At 46.2% G+C, this 18,661-nt stretch overlaps 2 protein-coding genes across 2 annotated transcripts in view; one reads left to right on the forward strand and one right to left on the reverse strand.

Annotated features, from left to right (window-relative positions):
* Positions 1-18,318, reverse strand: part of GMDS (GDP-mannose 4,6-dehydratase) — a gene marked incomplete at its 3' end in the record, with an annotated part of 554,110 nt that extends 535,792 nt beyond the window's left edge. Inside the window, exon 1 of the mRNA XM_084228918.1 lies at positions 18,046-18,318. Within this exon, the coding sequence (XP_084085044.1) occupies positions 18,046-18,147 (102 nt within the window). The 5' untranslated portion in view covers positions 18,148-18,318. The remainder of the gene's footprint in view (positions 1-18,045) is intronic.
* Positions 16,083-16,559, forward strand: LOC311167551 (large ribosomal subunit protein eL37). The gene has a single exon (XM_084228643.1). The coding sequence runs from the start codon at positions 16,093-16,095 to the stop codon at positions 16,384-16,386; it is 294 nt and encodes a 97-aa protein (XP_084084769.1). The 5' UTR covers positions 16,083-16,092; the 3' UTR covers positions 16,387-16,559.
* Positions 18,319-18,661: the final 343 nt, after the last annotated feature.

Consider the following 18,661-nt stretch of genomic DNA (forward strand, 5'->3'; position numbering starts at 1 on the left):
GCACCTCCGGATTCTTCCAGAGAGCCTCCACTTCCCATCTTCAGCCCTACTCTAAGCCAAGTAGTCGTGCGATCACTGTTCCAACTTGGGGTCCAGACAAAATGGTGCCTGGAGGCCAGGAAATTGGTACCTCAGTTCTGAGAATCAAACAAGGTAATTTAAAAAAAAAAAAAAAACAATAAAATTCAACGGTGGATTCCCGATGTAGTCAGCGGACTGAAGCCAACCCAGGACAGAGTATTTTATCATGCTGTGACAAAATGAGAAGACATGTACAAAAGTACATAATTTATACTCAAGATGGTTCTTTATTTCGACAGCCTATTTTTCTCACATTTTAGTGAGTGAAATGTCTTTTTTTAATTAAATGACTCATAGCAAGTAGTAATTTGTTATTCTTAAGGTTCTTTTACAATAAAAACTTGGTCATTCTCTATCAATCAAAAGTTTTTATCTAAAAACTATGGAGTTACTGATCTTCAGGATTCCTACTCATACATTCCCCAGTTTCCAAAAAGGGGTACAGCAAGGCCTTATCCTCAATCCACAAAGCCACTTCTACAACATCAATCAACACTCTCTGCTTCTCAACAAGCTCACCAGGAAGGCACTCACACCACCTAATCAATGCCTGTGGCTCCCTGTGTGATCGGCTCACAGACACTTTCCTGGGGGATCTCAAAATCTGGTTTCTGATCCCCCTGTCCACAGCCTCCCCTACCATCTTATACTATCACTTTCCACCTGGAACCAGTTAAAGATCTTACTGACAAGCTCCACAAACCAAGCTGCTGCCAATGGAATCAGAGATTTGTCAAAGCCACTGCACAGACTGAAGAAGCTGAGAGGCTTCACCACCAAGAACACCCCTCAAAATCACAAAGCAGATCTGCTTCCACAAGAAGAGGGCAGTCTCTGCACCCCCAGCACCTCGTGCAGGACTGGGTGCTCCCACTCCTCTCAGGTTTCTGAGCCTCCCCCCTGGCCCCTCCATAACCACACCAGCCTTTCCTCTACAGGCTCCGCTGTTTCCTCATTCAGGAAAAACAAAAATCTCCACTGACTGGATGCCGGTAATGCACCCATGCCAAACCAGGTAGGTTCATCACCGGTTCAAGCAGCTGTGTCAGTGTTTTAGCTGTTTTCATGTTCTCCAACATACTGGACACTATGACACTCCACACCACCCCGTTCTCTGCCACCCTGGCCTTATATGCCCATTCTCTTGGCTCAGGTGTGCCCACCTATGCATGCCCACACCCTGCTCCAGGATCCGCCATCAGGCATGCATCTAGGATCTCAGGGATCCATCATTAATCCTAATGGCGGGAGGGCAGAAAAGTCTGATAATCGCTTGCCCTACAAAGCCCTGATAGGTAGGAAACCAAGTATGGAGTCAAACCTCACCACTCCCGCAGTCCCCACCATCCTGTCTTGCTCTGGAGCCTGGTTCCATTCCCTGCCTGGCTCTACTAAAGGTTGCCAAGAGACTTCTTGATGCCAAAATCAAACAGCCCATCCTCAGCCCTAGTTCTTCCTGCCCTCCCTTGTGCACAGTGCATTTGTAACACTAAGCCCCCCCACCAAAATTCTGCCCTACCAGGACACACATCCTAGAGAACTGGAAACAGGTGTGTGCATGGATACGCATGCACAAACGTCCTGTAGGGTAAGGAAAAAATGTCAGGCTTTTCTGCCCTCCCGCCATCAGGACAGATGATGGATCCTTGTGGTCCTAAATGCATGCCTGATGGCGGGCACCTGGTGTGGGCATAGGTAGGTGGGATTCACCTGGGCTAAGACTGTGCTTTTAAGGGCGGCATCACAGGGACGCCAGTAGAAGCCAAGCAGAAGCTGAGAGAGAAGCAAGAGAAGCAGAAGCCGAGTAAAGGCTGGAAAGCCCATAGAGTGAAGACCTGCTGGGGGCTGGGAGGGCTGGGAGGCCTGCCAGCCTGCCAGCCCCCCAGTACCCCTGCCTGCCGTGTACCTGGTAATCCCAATTAAAAACCTGCAAAACCACTGAGGCCTCTGACTCCTCCTTTACCCGGTCTGCTGGATCCTAGAAAACCTGCTCAGTGGTCATTCCTGACCCTACACGTCCCCAGGGCATTACTCTCATAACAACCCAAATGTCCTAGAATGGATGCGTGGATACACAGGCTGGGGTCTAGCCACACCTTGGAGTACTATCCGATCATAAAAAGGAATGGAGTTTTTGCACATGCTACAGCACAGGTGAACCAGGAAACACTATGCTAAGGCAAAGATGCCGTGTACAAAGGTTCACACACTGTATGTTCCATTTATATTCAATATCCAGAGTATGAAAATTCACACAGAGAGAAAGCAGGGCTAGGGGGAGTAGGATGACGTCTTAGTGGCAACAGCGTTTCTTTCTGGGGTGAAAAGAATGTTCTGGAACTAGACAGTGGTAATGGTTGGACAACTAATGGTACATTTTATATGTACATCACCAACACACACCTGTCCTTCCTCAGATCCCATATTACTCTGTACTCTGCTCTCTCTTCCTCACTAGCTCTTCCTTCTCAACAGAAGGAATCCCAGAATATAAACATTTTCTCCATCTCACCTTCATTTCATCTGTCCCCACTTTCTCCCATTTGGAGAGACCATCTACATCCACAGCAGGTCAGCTGTCCAATTTAAGGTGATAACCACAGCAAGGGTTGGCAAACTTTTCCAGTAAAGAGCAAACATTTCAGGCTTTGCAAAGCATGGTCTCTCCGGCAGCTATTCAAGTCAACGTGGAAGCAGGCTGAGATGATAAGTAAAGAAACAGGTATGGCAGTGTTCCAATGAAACTTGATTTGCAAAAACAGACAGCAGCTGGACTTGGCCGGCGGGCTGCACAGTTTGTCCGCTCTTCCCTCTCATAGGATATATTGCACTACATTCCCAGTGCTATTTTTCTGTAGTAAATATTTTGCCTGGGATTTTTGTAAAGGAGATATTAACTCCAGGTTGCACTTAATAAATACTGACTGAGAGCACATCATGCTCTAGACCCTGGGCCAGGAATACGGCCGAGACACACAGTCCGTGTCCTCATGGACACAGACTCACCAGATGTCACTGGTACCAAGCATGGAAACAAACGCTACCCCATCTTCATCCCCTCCAACAACCCAATCAGTAGCTAGATCCTTTTTCAGTAGTATTTCGTGAGCGAATGGATAACTTCAGTTCAGATTCTTACTACCCCACACCTCTACTAAGGAATTAAGTGGCCTCTCCTCAAACTATTTGATCTACCACCTTTTCCCCCAATTAGTAGGCCTAAATGATTTGGTAACTTCTGTCACCACTTCTCTATTCAAAATCTTTCACAGCACCTTCCTATTTAACAAACTAGGTTCAAGTCTCAGGGTACAAGCTACAAGATTCACCATAACCTGGCTTATCCAATCTTGGCAGCCTATCCCTATTATTTTCATGTATCTTCTACTTTTCAGGTAGAGGGTCTGATTGACATTCCTGGAACAGATGACCAAAGGTAGGAATATCTTTCATACTGTCTGAAGCATTCAAAAGCTTATGTTGGATAAAATTTAAATTGGAAAGAATTCTAAGATGGTGGAAATAAATAAGAGCAGGAAGCTGAAAGAAGGGTAGGATTTGAGGATAAAAATGAATAAGCAACAGCAAGAGAGAAAAGAGAATTCCAAGTAAGTGAAATATACGAACAAACAAAAAAATATGAGCTATGTATTTTCTTATTACTGTTGTAACAAATTACCATAAATATGGCAGCTTAAAAACGCACATTTATTATATTATGATTCAGTACGTCAAAAATCTGACCTGAGCCTCATGGAGTCAAAATGCAGGTGTCAACAGGCTCAGATGCTGTCTGCAGGTGCTGGGGGGGATCCACCCCCTTGCCTCTCCCAGCTTCCAGAGGCCACCCATACTCTGTGGCTTGTGGACTCTTCCTCCATCTTCAAGGTCAGCAATGGTCTCAAGATGCCATTTTTCTGGTTCTGCCACTTTTAAGGGGCATTACTTAAAGGGCTCCCATCTTAGGATCCCCATAATCACATTACACCCACACAGATAATCCAGGTTAATCTTTCCATCTCAAGATCCTTAAGTCAACCAGATCTGCCAAGTCCCTTTGTCATCAGAGGTAACATATTCAAAGGATCCAGGAACTAGGACATAGACATCTTGGGTGGGGGTAGAGGGCATCATTCTGCCTGTCATTGTCTGTGGAACAGGAAAGAAAAATACCAGCCTAGAGTAAAACACAGTTGATAGAAAGCAAAGGAACATTGTTGGGGACCCCTAAGACATGAGGTGCTGAGATAAGGAGAACGTCAGGGATGTGACTGGAAGACTGGTCAACATGGGCTGGAAGACTGGCCCATGTCCAGACCATGATGTTCTTTCTTGTGTCAGCAAAGCTAGGCCTAAGAAACAGGCAAGATTAGAAAGGGAGTAGAATATACCTGATAATGCAGAACCTTGGCGGTGAACGTGTGCGCCCACACCAGGCTAAATACTAAGAGAGTGATTCATTGTCTAGTAACTCCCAAGGAGGGGAGGAGGGCAGTTTGTATCAATAAAAATGAGATGCACTGGGCACTCAGGATGCTTGAGCTCAGGATGAGAAGCCTCGAGTCCCCTGGGGCCTGCTTCTCTTAAACTCTCTTTTGTGTCTGTCATTTCTTTATTCCTCAGTTCTTTTGGATTCCTCTCCTCAACCCTGTTCACCAGAGCTGATCTCTGGCAGAGCTGATCTCTGGCAGAACATCAAAATCAGTCTAATGGACTGCATAGAGCAGGGTAGAGTTACTATGGTGGGCAGGCAGGTCACTGATGGCTCTGCCTTGTGGTGATCATGTCTGTAAAATAAAGGTACAATCTACCCAGACGGTCACACAGAATACTGCTAAGAACAAGGGAAACAATTTTTTAAATGTTCTGAAACCTACCTATTAATATACAAATATAATTCCTTATAGCTAATATAAGAGAGGAGTGGATTTCCCCCCACCCCAGCAGTCTGGAACCATAAACCACACTGCTCCATTCCAGAACCCCTTTGACCTTGTTGAAAAGAGTTGTATGAGGCCTGCCTTACTTAAAAGCAGTCCTTGAGTGCAAAACTCTGACTTTGCTTAACAAATATGCACTCCTCGCTAATAGAGGTGCTAATGTTAACATTGAAAGTCACAAAAAGTCAGAAGATTTTAGGGATCCATTCAGAAAACCTGAAAAGACAAGATTTCTTACCTGGGGGCAGGGCCTATGGTCACACAGTAGGTGCTAAATAAATATTGTCTTAAATGGTGCTACCTCAATGTGAAACTGACACTTGAAAGTAAATATTATTTTAAAGTAAAGGAAGAGAAAGGCATTAAGATGAAAGAAGTTCATGTTCACTGGGTAAGGAAGTTAAAAATGAGTGGCATGTGTCACAAAGGGTGGATGAGGACGAGAAGGTTCTAAGTCATCTGTACTCGAACAGCGGACTGGGGTCACAGTCAGGAGAAGGATGGATGTGGGTACTTCTCATACACTGAAAAATCCTACTGAGAAGGGTTTCATCAGGCCAGCTGAAACTGATCTGTCAGATAAAGGTGCTCACCAAAGCAACCCTGCTCTACTGCCCACTCCAGCCACACAGCAAGATACAAAATGCCTCCCCAGAGGCAATGCACCTTCATTTACTCTCCCAAGCACCCAAATCCAGGTCTGAACAAGTTGTTCTTCAAGTGAAAATGGAAAAAGGAAACGGGTGCAAAACAAAGTTCCAGCTCCCTGCAGAGATGTCCAGGGTGTTAGGCGAAAGCTGTGAGGCTGAGCAGGGAGGTTCAGCCAGCGGAGCCAGCGTGCTGGGCAGTGCTTCTTCCCGACTCCTCCCATGTCCCATATCTGGTGGGCAGACTCGTTACAGCTTTGGTCCAAGTAGAGCAATCTTTCCTGAGCTATCTGTAAGGCAACAGCATTTCATGGTGGAAAGGGATAGACAGGTTCCCTATCCTGAGTAACAGAGATAATGTCTCTCTCCAGCCAAAGACTAGGCAGGCCTGTCAACAGCTCCCTTATAAAAAGAGAGGGTTCCCTAACCTTAGGGTTTCTCAAGGGATGCACAGCCTCTGCAGCTGCCACATTCACCCAACCATGGCACTGTTGGCCCCTTGAGGGACAAGAAGATGAGATATAAACAGCTGCAGAGAACACAAAGCTCATGTCTCCTGCTGAGCTGTAATAAAGTCCTCTGTCTCTGAAACAGGAGCTGTGTCCCAAGCCACCATCCAGGGAACAGATGGGACTGACCTGCCCACCTGCAAGCAGGTGAGCGCTTAGGCCTCCCACAGTTCCTGACAGAAAGCCCATCCCCTTCTCCTGACTCACTTCAACAGGTCAGACTCCGGACTCCACCCACGCAGGTCTCCTGCCATCAAGACTACCTTTTGAGAGATTCCACTTTAAGCTAAAAAAAATAAACATGGTCATCAAAAATATTACTATAATATCACCAGAGCCTACACAGACACAAAAGAGTCCAATTTGTCATTTTTAAAGAACAGATGTGGAAATAGTTGGTAAAAATGAATACTAAAAAGCTAGCTACTTTTGTGAAAAGTTATAAAAAGAGTGCTCCTCTAAGAAACATAGGAAATCGGGCCTCCGTGGTGACGCAAGGGGTTAAGACGCAACCTATGAAGCTGTCTGCAGCCACTGTAGCACAAGTTCGATCCCCGGCCACAGAGCTTCCCTCATGGCACAGCAGGCTTCTGACTTGCCCACTGCTCCCCTCAGCAATGTATTTCAGTCAATCTGCCTATTCTGTTCCCCACTCTGTCTCTGGTGAAGCCTCTCACCCCCCATACCCCTTGGCCTGTACCCCAGTTCTTGTATGCATGAATAAATCTTTAAAAAAAAAAAAAAGAAGAAACATAGGAAATATGTTTGAATATAAAGAGACTATCCTTAGAAAGGAACAAGTTTCTGTTTTATGAAACTAAGCAGTTCATTTCAGCATTGTAATCAAATCCAGTGTTCAAGCATCTTATTCACAAACACACACATGCGACCAAGGTCTGGTGGTACAATTTCTGAGCCTAATTACTGAGTATAAATACTTAGGAAGCATGTTTATTTTTAACCCTGAATAAAAAAAATAATACTACAATAGTGAGAGAAAGGACCCTCTAAAATTCACATGCAGTGAAAGTACATAGTATCGACAGTCCGAGAAAGAGAAAGCAAACCCCCTCCGGCAAAGTTCCTGGATGTAAAATCCTCCCGCCTCAGTTCTGCGCCGGTCAGTTCTGTGTAACTCAGTCCCACGTAACTGAACACCAAAACAACATCCTGAAAAGCAGAGTCTTTCAGAGACTGGACTTATAGAAACAACAGAGCTACTACTTATGGTAAGTCACAGGATTTGGCAGGAAAACCACTCACTGACTTGCCAAAGGCTAGTTTTGGCACAGTGGGGCTCAGTGCCAAGCACATTACCCATAAGTGGCTTTCCAGCCCACCGGAGTATCGTCCTTCATGCTTCCCTCAATCGCTGGGGGGAGCGGAAGTAAGGACGCTGCTTCCAGTTCAGTGTGAAAATGTGGGACTCCCAAAGTTCCTCAAGGAAGGAAAACCGGGGTAACAAGATGAAAGCTGGCGGGTTCTGAGACAAGGTTATGGTAACAGAAATATTTAAATAAATGAAGGAATGAGCGAGGAGGAAGGGTGAGGAAAATTGCAACTTCTAGATAACCTGGTTAACTTCCATCTTGAAACTAAAGGGTAAAAATGCGAGTTTTGATGCCAGCTAAGTGGGAGCCACCAAGCAGCCTAGGGGATGGGCGAAGGTTCTGGCGCAGCAACAGGGGTCCGTACAGATCTTTTGCATTCCACAGATCCTTTCACCTGAGGCAGATGGCGTTGCCCCTTCACTTCAAGAGACTCTGAGGCTTTCCAGGCTTACAGTGTAAATAGCTTACAGGTTATTTGATTCTGAATGTCATGTTCTCACCTGGAACTCAAGAGAAATAAAACAGAATTTGCTGTCTTTTTCCAAAAAACAGATTTTTCTTCCCAGTGACTGCATTTCTGGCCATGGTTATACTGTCTAGCCATTTCCAAAATTAATATAATCTTGACATTTCCAGCTCCTCCCTTTCTTGTATTCCCCTATACTTACATAATCACAAGGTCCAACCATCTCTTCAACTCCCTTTTCTTCTCCGCAACCAATGCTACTTGCATGCTCTATCTCTTTATGGCTACAGCAGGCTCCTAGCTGGTTCTTCCTGCTCTATTTCACTACTCCAATTGTTCATGCTGTATAAGAACTACACAAAACAGCATTGTCAAAACACTTCTTTTCCCTTCTCTCACTCTTCTCCAACCTGAGAACTTACTATGCACAATAAATGATGCAGGCATACCTAACAATAAGTATCATCTCATGAGCAGCATATGCCATGCATAATGCAGGCACTATTATAGCCAACCCTTTACTCCACACGTCAATCTGTGATGTGGGCACAATTAACTGAACTTTCAAGAAGAGGAAATACAGGCTCCAAGTTATTCACTCACCTAAGGACACTCTGTTGTTAAGTGGCAGACATGTTTAATGCACTTTCTTTAAAGTTGGGTTTGAAGCCATGTTTCAGGCTGACACAGACCAATCTCTATTTGTCCCGCCGTGTCTCTGTCCCCCTACTGCTATTTCATAGGTCCAGGCGCCTCTACCTGCTTGTCCGGGCCTGCCATGACCTGGAACTTCAGCCTATCATTTCCTTATTCCACCATACCCCCAGCCCCTCCAGGCAGGTCAACACCCCAAATGCACTGCTCGCTTTTTCTCCTTAAGTCTGAATATCCTTCAGGGCCAAGCCCAAGAAGCTTTCCCAACTCTTTAGTCTCCGCTGGCCCTGTTTTTCCCATTATAATCCACACTGCCATTTCTCTTTCACCAAACTCTTCCATTAAATGGGCATGTCCTTCTCTCTAGCTCCCTGCACGTTCAGCCTCCTTCCCTATCTAACTATAGCTGACCAAGCCCAGGTGCCAGCACTACATCAGTATTCTAAGTGCAGGGCACAACACAGTGAACCACCACCACCAAAAAAAAAAATCACTTCATTTGGTTTAACCTACAAAGGCAGATTTGTCACTGGAACCTTACAAATTCTGGCAAAATACAACTCATGAATTTCTTCTTAGGTTACATGTTAAATTATAAATTCACTACAGCTCGTTGGCTTCAATTTTTTAATTCTATTAATGTTTTCTTTAAAACTGACATAATTACTGCGCTGCTTTAATATAAAAATAAGGGGGGTCAATTTTGCACATAGTCAATTTAATTTAATGTCCAGTCTTCAAATTATAGCACTTTACACTCTGAACAGACCTTAGCGATCACCAGGTAATCCCTTCCCATTATGGATTGAGAAACACACTCATTAAAAATTAAGGCTACACAATTAATTGGTGTTAAAACCCAGGAGACTCTCAGTTCTATGTTCTTTCCTCAGTCCGTCAATTAATTACATTTATGTAAAGACATAAAATACCTTCCCACCTCGTAAGTCTTTGATCAAAGTAGGACAGTACTCAAGACATCATTCTCACTTCCAAACATGCCAAGCTTTTCATTCCAGGAGCACAAATCACAGTAAGAAGATTTAAAGTGAGGTCCACTGTCCACAATCCTGTTATACAGGAAGATAAGCGGGCATTTGGATCTGCTTTCAGCCTGTAAGGCTCACTGGATGTCAAATCTGTTGGCCGCGAGTACTTTCCAGCCTTGTGGTTGATTCCATATACTGTGAAATTCCAAATTCTATTGCCTCAGATCACAGATTTCCCCCACGCAAAGCAAGTCTAAACATTAACACCCAGCCCATTCAAGCTCCTTTCCTAGAAAAGTCAAGAAATCATTTATTATCGGTTTAACCTACAAGGGGAGACAGGTCAGATTTATCACTGTAACCTTACAAATTCTGGCAAAATATAGCTCATGAATTCTTTCCAAGTATGCCAAACAAAGAAGAATTTCTTCTTAGATTGCACACAGTGAGCACTGTGAAGGGGAGGTCCAGACTCGTTGCAGGGCAAAGGCTCCTATGACATGCCAGATTTTCTATTTATTAGGAATTACTCTTCCAACCTCATGCATAGAAACTGCCCGAAGTCATGCAGTTCATAATTAGCTAAGAAATTCAAACCCAACTTGCAGATCCAACTCACTCTCCACCACTTTCTCCAAGAGTCCCAGTCTTCAAGGATTCTGCAAGATAAGATGTCAACATGAACCCTCCAAGGAACAAATGAAAGATATGACCCAGGGCCTCCCCTGGTGGCGCAGTGGTTGAGAGCTGGGCTGCGAAGCTGCCCGCAGCCTCTGCAGCGCTGGTTCGATCCCCAGCCACCAGCGAGGGTCCCACATGGCGTGACAGACCTCTCCTGCTGTGCCCACTGCTCCCCTCAGCAGTGTGTTTCGTCACTCTGCCTATTCTGTTCCCCGCTCTGGCTCTGGTGAATTCTCTCACCCTCCCGCGCTTCTGACTGTACCCAGTGCTTGGATAAATAAATAAATAAATCTTTAAAAAAAAAAAAAAAAGATGACCCAAATGACATAGTAAGTAAAATAAAATGGGGTAATGGATCAATAACTAATAGGGGCTTTTTTACTATTTGAATCCACCTTTCCACAACTGCAATAAACTCTTGAATATGCTTTGTTTTTCAAACTTGATAGACAATTCATTCCCCTCTTCTTAGAACTTATTGGTTGATAACTACAAACTTAATAGAAAATACAATTACTGGAATTTACATTTCAAATCAACTTTGCAAACAAGGACTCCAGGGTCCTTTGGGAAACATAACTTCTGTGTTCCTTGGGGATAAGAAGAAAACAGCCTAATAAGAGTCCTTTGTTGTTTTAATAAAAAATTAACAAGTGCAAAGCACTTTAAACAGAGCCTGGCACAAAGTAAATGCTCAATATAGGTTAATAATTGAACTCTACACTAATCATCATCAACATCATCTAGCACAGCAATGTTATGATGTCACCAGAACAGGATGACGCTGGAACATCAGCGCTACAAGGAGGGTCATTTTTGCCTGTTTTGTTCACTTTTGTATCCCCAGGACCCAAGACAAAGCTGGCAATTGAATCAAAGGATTCCAGTATTTTTATTGCTAAGAAGAGGTTGAAGGAAACCAAATGCAATTGCTGCTCTAAGACAGGATTGATTAAGCATGAAGAATCAGAGTGTGACAGTCACCTGGAAATTTAGGAGAGGTTATGAAAGAACCACTAGTGGGGCAAGTGCAAAGATCACCAGAAGAGGTAAGAGGAGAGGCTGCTTTCAGGTCAAGGAAGCATCTCTTCAGATTTCAGTAACCCACCAAAAGAAAAGCCAAGTCCAAAGTACTTGTTGAGAGCACTTGGCAGGCCAAAAGGTTTTCAGGGTTAGCCCAGCTTCCTTGTCCATGTGGGATATAAGGATCTAGACTTCTGAATCTCCTTAGGAAAATCAAATCTGGGGCTTGACAGCAGGACAGCTTGACAGCAGGACAGCGTACTGCAGAGAGGACAGTGGCATTAGAAATAGGTGGCAACACAGTTAAGAGCAAACAGCACAAAAACTGGGAGCTGCATTCTAGGATCCACGTGCAGGTAGGAGAAAGTGCCTGGAGAACAATTCAGTGGCCACCCCATCAAACATCTATCTCTCACCCACATCTCTCCACCAAGTGCAAACCTGGCCTGTCCATGCGCACCAGGGCTCCAGGGCAAGCTCTCCAGTCACGATTTTCATCGAGACTCCCCACCACCCATGCTGCAGCCCCAGGGACCTACCTGCTTCTCAGGATCCCACGAACTGGCTGCTGGCTCTTGACTGTCCAGGGGTGTGTGTGTGGGGGGGGGGGATTATGAGCAGGGAAAGGCACCTTGTTCTCATCTCTTCATCTTTTACTGTGAAGACCCTCAGAGGGCTGCAAAGGACACTGGAGCAAGGAGCCACGTCTCCAATAGGCCTCAGGGAACATGGCGCCCATCACCACATCCCACCCTGTTTCAGACTAAGACATATAGCTAGTAATGCTAACACCTTCTGGGAAAGCACTAGTCAAAATTTACAGCAGCCTTTTGAGAAAAACTTATTTCTCTAGAGCAGTGAAGTTCCCCAGTTTATAGACAAACTGGCTCATCGAGATGGTCTGACATGACACAGAAGAGATGTCCCAAAGGTCCTTCAGCAGGTCCTTCAGCAAGTGTGAACTTCTCCAAATCTCGGTTTCCTGTTTTTTTTTTTTGTTTTTTTAAAAAGATTTATTTATTTATTTATACAAGAACTGAGGTACAGGCCAGATGCACAGGAGGGTGAGAGGATTCACCAGAGACAGAGTGGGGGAAAGAACAGGCAGACTGACAAAATGCACTGCTGAGGGGAGCAGCGGGTGAGACAGGAGAGGTCTGCCACGCCATATGGGACCCTCACCAGCGGGCCGGGATCAAACCGGTGCTACAGAGGCTGCGGACAGCTTCACAGCATGGCGCTCAACCGACTGCGCCACAGGGGAGGCCCTCGGTTTCCTGGTTTAATATAAGGTGGGTAGTAAAAATACATACCACCTGGGGTCAGAGGAGAGCAGTAATGTAAAGTGCTAGGTGCACTGCCTGGCACCCAGCAATTATTCAGTCCATGTGAGTGAACTCTTTTCTGTCCCTAGACCCCACAAAATTACCGAGTATCCAAAATCCTGATTAGGGGCCCCCTGGTGGCACAAGGTGTTAAGATGCAACCTATGAAGCTATCCACAGGCACTGCAGCATGAGCTCAATCCCTGGCCAGGGAGCCACCCACATGGCCCAGCAGACCTCTCCTGGTTCGCCTGCTGCTCACCCTCAGCAGTGCATTTCAGTCGATCTGCCTGTTCTGTTCCCCACTCTGTCTCTGGTGAATCCTCTCACCACCACCACCACCGCCCCCCCCCCCAGCTCTGGCCTGTACCCCAGCTCTTGTATGCACAAATAAATGAATCTTTAAAAAAAAAAATCCTGGTTAAAGGATGTTGCTTCACACACTTAGCCTGACTCTGGTTTAGAGACAACTCTAGCAAAAGTCTAGGAAAGGCAGCTTCAAAGAACAGGTAAGTTGAAGTTTTCCTTTCAAAGGCCATTCATGATGGTAAGGATGATTAAAGGGTAATTCCAGTTCTCCTGAGAAATCAAGTTGGGAAATAATAAAACTCACCCTCCAGCTCAGGCCTAAAGTCAAATATGGAGAAATGCAGACTGGTTTCCCCTCATAGTGATACACAGGGCAGCCCTCAAGTTGGAGGTGCTTGAGGAAAATCACCAGCTTGAACAGCACAGGATGCTGAGTGATCAGTGAAGGTCTAAGGTCTCGTCCTAAAGGTGCTGTCTAACGTCAGCCCCGTGCTTTAGTTGCTGTCATCTTGTTAATTTTCCTTTGTACATCAGAAACTAAAGATCCCTGTTTAATTACTCTCTAAGTTTCTCAGTCTTTACAACCTGCAAATATTTTATTAAGCCATTAAACGGAATAAAGTTCACTTTTTCTTAAATATCGAAATAGATTCAATTTTATCAACATGTACATTTTTTATTATTATTCAACTTCATACAACCCCTATAAATCCCCTTTTACTCTGATTTTTCTGGTCTAGCATGATGGAAGGACAAGAGTCTGGGAATCTAACCCCAACTCTAGCACTGCTTTGCTGTGTGAAATGGGGAAACCATGTTTCTTTTCTGTCCCTTTCCTTCTCTACATAATGATGACAATTCAACCCCAGTTCTAAAAGGAACATTTTTTAAATTTAGTGGCTAATGTGAGTACAAAACAGTAGGAAATCCTATCACACAGAACTAAAAACATTTCTCCCCCTTAAATGAGTATACTTCAAGTCTTTTAATCTAAAATTACAAAGAGTAAGTCATTTCATGGTGTAATTGTAGCTGTCAGGTATATACTACCCCTTTCTCCCCAGTACCCTGACAATGTTGTGCTTCTACCCAACACCTAAGGAAAATTTATTCCCATTTTACAGAATTCTATAATTTCCAGGTAAGTTTCCTACAAGACAACAGATATCATTAATTAAAGATAAATTCTCAAATATTTTGATAACCTATCCTGGGCCAATTACACTAAAAGGGTAAGTGATTAATATGCTTTCTTCCTGTTCTCACATACCATTACTCCCATCCCTCTCCCAGGAAGACATCACAAATCAATCACAGGCCTTTCCCTTGAACTAGATACAGCCTTGGCTCCATGACCAACCAAATGGGCTTGTTTAAACAGTCCTCATCACATTTCACAGCTCCATCTATACAAGTGATGATTGTGATGCCCATATTGAAAGGTAGAAATTTGTGAGGAACTGAACATGGCTTAGAAAGCAAAATAGATAGAAGGGACGGCCCTGTGATCTACTCAATAATGATGATGGACTCATTCAACTGAAATGGTAATTTAACTGAAGTGTTATTTATAAGAGCGAAGGAAATCTATGGAAAGAATAGTACATCCAGCTCACTGCAAGTTGAATAAACACGTGTCCTGTTAATGGGAAGAGAGAGTCCCTATTGATTTTTTTCTTTCAAAAGCCCATTTAGGAGAAACCATGTGGGAGGTAACAGGCTGAAAAGGAAGTTTCTATCTTGAAACAGTTTACAATTCAAAGCACTAAGATATGTAAATCAGCCAGCAGACTACATATATGTAAATACCATGAAAGACCCTGGAGATAGGCTTCTGGCAGGATTAGTCAGAGTACAAGCTGGTTTTCAGATAAGTTAAAAGAAGTAAGGTTTGTAAGGACATTCAGCCACAAAGTGATGACCTCAATGATGCCTTGTTTTCAAAAAACAGCAGGAACATCCCCAGGGATGTAAGAAACAACACTAAGCATTTTAGAAAAAGAAGGTAAATCTGGGGGACAGGGAGCAGGTGGCCTGAAGGCAGCAATGCAAAGTCAGAGGCTGGTTTTCTTTCAGGTGCTTTAATTAGGTAAAAGTTTTGGAAAATGGTTCACAACCACTGTGTCAAGAATGAATTGGAGGGCCTCCCCAGTGGCACAGCGGTTGAGCGATGGGCTGAGAAGCTGCCCGCAGCCTCTGCAGCGCAGGTTTGATCCCCGGCTGCCAGGTGAGGGTCCCACATGGCACGCAGACCACTCCTGCCTCACCCGCTGCTCCCCTCAGCAGTGTACTTCATCAGTCTGCCTGTTCTGCTCCCCGCTCTGGCTCTGGTGGATTCTCTCACCCTCCTGTGCTTCTGACTGTAACCAGTGCTTGTATAAATAAATAAATAAATCTTTAAAAAAAAAAAAAAAAAGAAGAAGAATGAATGAATTGGAGACAAAACCCTAGAACTAAAAGCCTGACAGTAAACATGGGATTTGAGCAGCAAACTGGGTACCACACTATCCATACTCCATCCCAAGTAGGAATCTGGGGCAACTCATTTAAGAGCCCATTCTGGCACAATTGCCATAAAAGCCCTAAGTGCCACTAGCTTCATGTGTGTGATTTACCAAAGAAGCAATATAACAAAATGGCTTAGAACAACTCCTGGTTCCAATCCCAGCTCTGACACTCACTAGGTATGTGATCTCAGGGAACCTACTTAATCTCTGTCGGGTGTAAAATGGGGATAAAAATTGTTCCTGCCACTTAGTTAAGGACATAGAAAACATTTCGTGGAGTAGTTAGCTCCATAACTCCCACCCAGCGTTATTAAGAAAATGGCCAATAAGGTGCAGATTTTCGGATCCATTCACTACAGAGTCCTTTAGAAGTCCTCAATACACACGCTGGGAGTTGCTGTCAAGGATAAATGCAAAGCAGAGCAGTAAATTCCATCAGCAAGGATTTATGTGGCAGAGAGTTCAGGGGCTACAGAATCTAACACAACACTCAACAAGGATGGGGCCAATGCAGAGGGTGGAGGCTGAGAGGGAGAGGGAAATATAGGTACAGAGGGTAGAAGGAGCCTGAAACTCAAGTAGGAGTTTAAAGTTGGAAAGGGGCTCTTTGGTCCCGGCCGCAGAAGCAAGATGACGAAAGGAACGTCATCTTTCGGAAAGCGTCGCAATAAGACGCACACCTTGTGCCGCCGCTGTGGCTCTAAGGCCTACCACCTTCAGAAGTCGACCTGCGGCAAGTGTGGCTACCCTGCCAAGCGGAAGAGAAAGTATAATTGGAGTGCCAAGGCTAAAAGGCGAAATACCACCGGGACTGGTCGAATGAGGCACCTAAAAATTGTATACCGCAGATTCAGGCATGGATTCCGTGAAGGAACAACACCTAAACCCAAGAGGGCCACTGCTGCAGCATCCAGTTCATCTTAAGGATTTCAGCAGTCACGCAATAAATTTCTGGTTTAAAAAAAAAAAAAAAAAAAAAAAAAAAAAAAATAAAGTTGGAAAGGGGATGGGGGCCCCAAAATATCAGTGAGTGGCCTACTGCACCTGAGCTTAAGGAAGCCTCACCTGACACAGTAGGACAGATGAGAGTAACTCCATCTGCACCTCCTGCTCCACTCAGTACCAGCCCCACGACTGCTCAAGAATCTGTCAGGTTCCACTTCTAACCCGCTGGTTATGCAAACTGGCCTAAGTCATACCAATAGAGTTATAGTAACAACTTCACTAATTTCTTGACAAGCTCTACTTTCAAGAGCTCCTATAAGCCTTGTAAACATCTGAGCCTCAGAAACAGTCTAAGAAATTACATAAAGAGAACATATGCAGAAGGGTCCCCAGCATCAGCACAGAATAGACAGGATGGAAGTCCTGATCTATCTTACTGCCTGAATTTAAGGATCATCAACTTCCCATCCTCCCCAATTCTCCTACCAGTTTTTAAATTCTTGTTTAGTGTAATTACCATATACAAAGTGAGATGTATGAATAATGAATCAGTTCTCCACAGTTAAAATTGTCTGCCTAGTGTTCCTTGACACTATGGTCAACTTCAACTTCTTTTCTAATACTGGAGAGTTCTGAGAGCAGAGGTGGGATCCCTATTGGACACTTCCTAGTTGTCTGATCTCAGGCAAAACACCCATGCCTCACTTTCCTTATCTGTAAAGTGGCAATAAGGAAAGCACCCCCTCAAAGCACAGTTGCAAAAATTAGATGAGCCAACTGACTGTCACATATTTAATATGCACAATATATATGTATTGACTATTATTATCATCTTTATTTCAGCATAATTTTGGCCACGGAATCTAAAACAGCAGATTGGTAAGAAACAGTGATCCCAGCTCTGCCTCCTGCAACACCTCTGAGACATGACTATCACAAACTAGCCATGCTGAGCCTGCCACATGGGGTTCACCACATGGGGAACAGCTCCAGGAACCTATTCCTTTGGAAATGGAAGTCAAGCCTATCTTTGGACCAGTCTGCCAGAGATACTCAAAAATGTGTGAACAGGGATCTCAGAAGTACGTGTGATATTTATTAAAAAAAAAAAAAAAGTTTGTGAGCTGTGCTTTTAAAACATTTCCTGATCTGTGACTGCACAACACTTTATTTCCTCCCTTCTATCTGGAAATCCGGTGAGGAGAAAACCAAGACTCCCCTCCCTGTGCACCCAGCGCTAGCAGGTAAGCAAGATGACTGAACACAGCTCTCCACAGACAACAGGTCCACCTCCTTCCCGGGCACTGGGATCTGCAAGGAACGAGGCTGCAAGTGCACCCGACCCGGCAGGGAGAAATCGGAGCCCGGGTCACCTGTCGGCCAGGTGAGAGAGGGCGGTCCCGCTCAGGTGCAGACCGGAGTGAGCAGCCCTCACGCCCCCAAGCCCGAGGGGCCGCGCGGGCGCCTGCCAGCCCACGGCGCCCGCCCCACAGACCGCATCTTGTCCCGACCTCCGGGCACGGCCACCTTCCGGCCGCTCCGCGGGTGTTCCTGGAAACGCGCGCAGCCCGATCGCAGGGTGAGGCCGCACGTGCCTGGGCAGCAGCCGCCGCCTCGGGCCCCCGCCTCCGCACTCACCTGGCCCGTGATGCCAGTGATGAGCGCCACCTTTCTGGGCTTGCCCATCTCGCCGTCCCCGGAGCCCCGGGCGCTGGGGCAGCGTGCCGGCGCGTGTGCCATGTTCCCGCGGGCGGGCGCGCGGCGGCGGGCAGGGCGGAGCGGAGACTGGCGGCGCGGAGGCAGCGACGCCGGAGGAACTGGAGGAACGTGGGGGTGTGCCCGCGCGCCAGCCGCCTCGCCCGGCTGCAGGGAACGAGCGCTGCGCGCGGCCGGCCGCCACGATCTGACAGGGGCGCTCGGGAGGCCGGGCCGGGAGGGCCGGGGGCGGGCCCGGCGCGCGGGCGGCGGGGCTGCGGCCTGGCGGGCGCCGCGTCATTCGCGTCAGCCCGCGACGCGCCCGCGGCCCCGGCGGCAGGCCCCGCCCCCTGCGACGCCCGCCTCGCCGCGCCGCGCCCGCGGCCCCGGCGGCAGGCCCCGCCCCCTGCGACGCCCGCCTCGCCGCGCCGCGCCGCGCCACGCCCCCTCCGCGTTGGGCCGCGCGGGCGGGGAGGGGTGAGGCGGGGCGGGGCTGCGGGCGAGGCGGGCCCTGCCGCCGGGCTCCGCCGCCGGGGCTCAGCTGGCGCAGCGGGGAAGG

The sequence above is a fragment of the Talpa europaea genome (genome assembly GCF_964194135.1).
Source record: "Talpa europaea genome assembly, chromosome: 2".
In the NCBI taxonomy this organism is placed as follows: Eukaryota; Metazoa; Chordata; class Mammalia; order Eulipotyphla; family Talpidae; genus Talpa; species Talpa europaea.

Bases quoted from the DNA above. Each gene is read 5' to 3' on its own strand.
- LOC311167551 (XM_084228643.1), top strand. From the start codon at position 16,093: ATGACGAAAGGAACGTCATCTTTCGGAAAGCGTCGCAATAAGACGCAC.